Source organism: Doryrhamphus excisus, chromosome 10, assembly GCF_030265055.1.
Source record: "Doryrhamphus excisus isolate RoL2022-K1 chromosome 10, RoL_Dexc_1.0, whole genome shotgun sequence".
NCBI classification, from domain to species: domain Eukaryota; kingdom Metazoa; phylum Chordata; class Actinopteri; order Syngnathiformes; family Syngnathidae; genus Doryrhamphus; species Doryrhamphus excisus.
Genome location: NC_080475.1, coordinates 16,119,145 through 16,122,286, shown reverse-complemented (window position 1 = coordinate 16,122,286; position 3,142 = coordinate 16,119,145). Strand labels below are relative to the sequence as shown.

At 43.9% G+C, this 3,142-nt stretch overlaps 1 protein-coding gene across 1 annotated transcript; it reads right to left on the bottom strand.

Annotated features, from left to right (window-relative positions):
- Positions 1 to 1,831: 1,831 nt before the first annotated feature.
- LOC131137072 (transcription factor HES-2-like) lies at positions 1,832 to 2,852 on the bottom strand. Its single transcript, XM_058084597.1, has 4 exons — positions 2,743 to 2,852; positions 2,546 to 2,641; positions 2,360 to 2,447; positions 1,832 to 2,274 (listed from the first exon to the last, which is right to left on the bottom strand). Exons 1-4 carry the CDS (start codon positions 2,833 to 2,835, stop codon positions 1,943 to 1,945), a joined length of 609 nt encoding a protein of 202 aa, XP_057940580.1. The 5' UTR covers positions 2,836 to 2,852; the 3' UTR covers positions 1,832 to 1,942.
- Positions 2,853 to 3,142: the final 290 nt, after the last annotated feature.

The following is a 3,142-nucleotide window of genomic DNA, read 5'->3' as shown; positions in this document are numbered from 1 at the left end:
TACTGACCACAAGAGGGAAGCAGAGACCGCGTCGGTAGGATGGGTCCAGCACACAAACAGTTGATTTTATGGCGTTTATCATGCCTTTGTCACATGAATAACAAGGAAATACATGCACTGGACACGATTTTAGGTACATCATCACAATCAAATGATCAGTTTTTGACACTGAAAGAGGTATCAATTTAAAAATACAATAAACTGCAATTACTATAAAATATTGAAGTTAAAATTGTATTAGTTGTTTCCAACACTGTTTTTCCCCCGACTTGGTTGAGGCTCCTTTTGCACGAATCACTTGCTTAATTCGGTCTAGGCAATCAGCCTGCGGCACTGATGTTAGTTTGGTGCATGTTGGAACCAAGATGACAGACGTATTTGCTGAACAAACAGTCTTTATTGAAGCCTTAATAGCAAAAAAAAAAAAACAGATGCTACGAAAAACGTTCCACCAAAAATTAGGTCCAAGAAAGAGAAGGTTTCAAACATAAGGTGTAGCAAGATGCCCGTAAAAAGGCCAAAGACATACCATAACGCCAGCACAAAACATTGGCAGTGGGTCAGAAGAGACACGAAGACGCCAGAATTGAACGGAGACCCTACTTCCAACGGAGGGCCGTGAACACAACTCGGAAGTATGCATCCAATCAGCGGGGACGAGACGTCAACACACTGGCATATGCTGAAAACCCTGGCTAAAGTAGGCATAATAGCCATCTGCCACAGGTGTGTCTCCATGCCCCAGTTGACTCAACTTAAAAAATTGTGATCTCGCGGCCTTAAAATTTTGATTAAATCTAGCAAATTATTTCAGGTAATTTCAACACACAACGAAGTTTCTCCAACTTAAACTTATCGCTTTGTTTTGGGAACTTTCTTTATTAGGTCAAATAAACAAATATTTTTGTTATATCAACAATAGAACTCAAGTAATCTCAACTCACTTTTGATTTCATTCATTCATTTTCTACCACTTATCCTCACGAGCGTCCCAGGGGTGCTGGAGCCTATCCCAGCTGTCTTTGGGCGAGAGGCGGGGTACACCCTGGACTGGTCGCCAGCCAATCACAGGGCACATATAGACAAACAACCATTCACACTCACATTCATACCTATGGACAATTTGGAGTCGCCAATTAACCTAGCATGTTTTTGGAATGTGGGAGGAAACCGGAGTACCCGGAGAAAACCAAACTCCACACAGAGATGGCCGAGGGTGGGATTGAACTGGGGTCTCCTATAGCTGTGAGGTCTGCGTGCTAACCACACAAAATATGCTCCATAAATTCAGTTTTTCTAGGAATTGGGGAGGCACAGACAGTATGATGTTCTCTTAGGACAGGCACACTGCATGTGCCACAATTTGAAGACCACTCATCTAACCCTTTAAGTGTTTTCAACATATTTAGATAGGATCAGGGAATACTCAAAATAGTTTACAATTTAAAAGAAGGGACCAAGCACACAATATATACCGCATTGCAGTTTTATTTGTGTTTTTTTTATATAACAAAAATACAACATTTGCTGCAAATAGCAAAAAAATGAACACATCCCAAGAGAGATACTTGCAGTGACACACAATATGTCCACAAAGTCAATCTGCACGGATTCAGAAACACTGAAGTCCAAGAGTGCAAATTCATAAATGGCGACCCCCAGGGTCTTACAGGGCTGTTTCAATAGCCCTTAGTCATTCGGTCCTCAACGAAGGCCAAACATTTGACGTAATACATACATGCGGATTTGAAAAAATATACGACTGTCTAGATTTGTCAACTTAATACGGGACAACTGACGCGTACGCAAAATGGAAGTATACAATACTCATGCTGCTGCGATTTAACAGGTAAATCTTACATTTGTACAAGCTAACATGTCCAAATAACATGCTTTAAAAACACTTCACCGCTGACTTGTCTTGGAGCCACTAGTGAATAATCTACCAGGGTCTCCACACGGTGGCGCTGTCGTGCTGCGGTGCGTCCCGAGCCCCGCTGGAAGCGAGCGCCGCTGTCGGGCTCCTCTGCCAGCCCTCCAGTTTCCAGCCAAGGCGGGACTTGAGACTCAGGAGCTTCTGCTGGATGTGAGGAAACCCCGCGGAGGTCTGGGCGCAACAGCTGAGGCAAGACCGACTCGCTGTGGCTGACATGGACCGCTTGATGAAGTCCGACACCCGCTGGGAAGCTTCCTGGTCTAGAGAGGTTTTGGGAAGGAGGGCCGAGACTCGCTGGAGGCATGCTTTGTAGCCTTCTTTGTAGCTGTCTGTGTCATCTAAAAGATTGTGAAATGTGTCCGTTAGTGTTTGTTAAAATAGAATAAAACATATTTATGAACATCTTAACAAAGCAGTACTCACTTTTGTTGTGGCCAGGCGGGATGTCACTGAGGAACCTCACAGTCATTTCAAGGATGTCTGCCTTCTCCAGCTTGGAGTAACGGGATTTCTGTGAATAGTAAAAAAAAAAGAGCCAACGTCAAACTTCTGTTTTTACGCTTGAAATTTTCTCAATATTAACCAAAAACGGGGGAGGGGGGAACTTACATCTTTGCCAGTGAGAGGGAGAATCAGGTCTTTCAGGTGGTTCAGGCTGTTGTTAATACGAGCGCGCCGTCTTTTTTCCACCAAAGGTTTCATCGTCTGCAAAGAACAAACACAGTTTAGCATCTAGTTGGACATTAAACGCATCATCTAAGCACATTTGTATGAGAAGAAGTAACAAAAAACAGCCCGTAACTCACCTTCCTAAACTCAAAAGCTTCTTTCCTTTTGGCCACAGTGAGCCTCGTGGAAAAAGAGGCGCGCATAGCCTCACAAGTCAAGTTCGGGGACATTTTCTTCGTAGTGAGTACTGGGGATGTGTCCTGGATAGATGCAGGAGAAGATGTGACTCCAACGGCCGCAGGCTTCCGTTTATATACGCATCCACGGCGTCCGTACCCGTGCGTCACGGCTACGCCCCCAAGCCACCGCCAAACGATTTGACTGTCCACTTATTCCACGACGACAACAACTGAAAAAAAGCATCGCGTTGTTTGAAAAGGTAACCATCTGTCTTTTTTTTAAATCCAAGCGTGCGTGTCTGGGTTATGATAGGCAAAAAAAAAAAAACAAAGAAAGAAAGAAACATAATCCATACCC

Excerpts from the sequence above, each read along its gene's own strand:
- LOC131137072 (XM_058084597.1), bottom strand. The coding sequence starts at position 2,835 with ATGTCCCCGAACTTGACTTGTGAGGCTATGCGCGCCTCTTTTTCCACG. Across the intron at positions 2,642-2,742 it reads AAGCTTTTGAGTTTAGGAAG|ACGATGAAACCTTTGGTGGA; the intron begins GTGAGTTACGGG and ends TGTTCTTTGCAG. Across the intron at positions 2,448-2,545 it reads TCCCTCTCACTGGCAAAGAT|AAATCCCGTTACTCCAAGCT; the intron begins GTAAGTTCCCCC and ends TACTATTCACAG.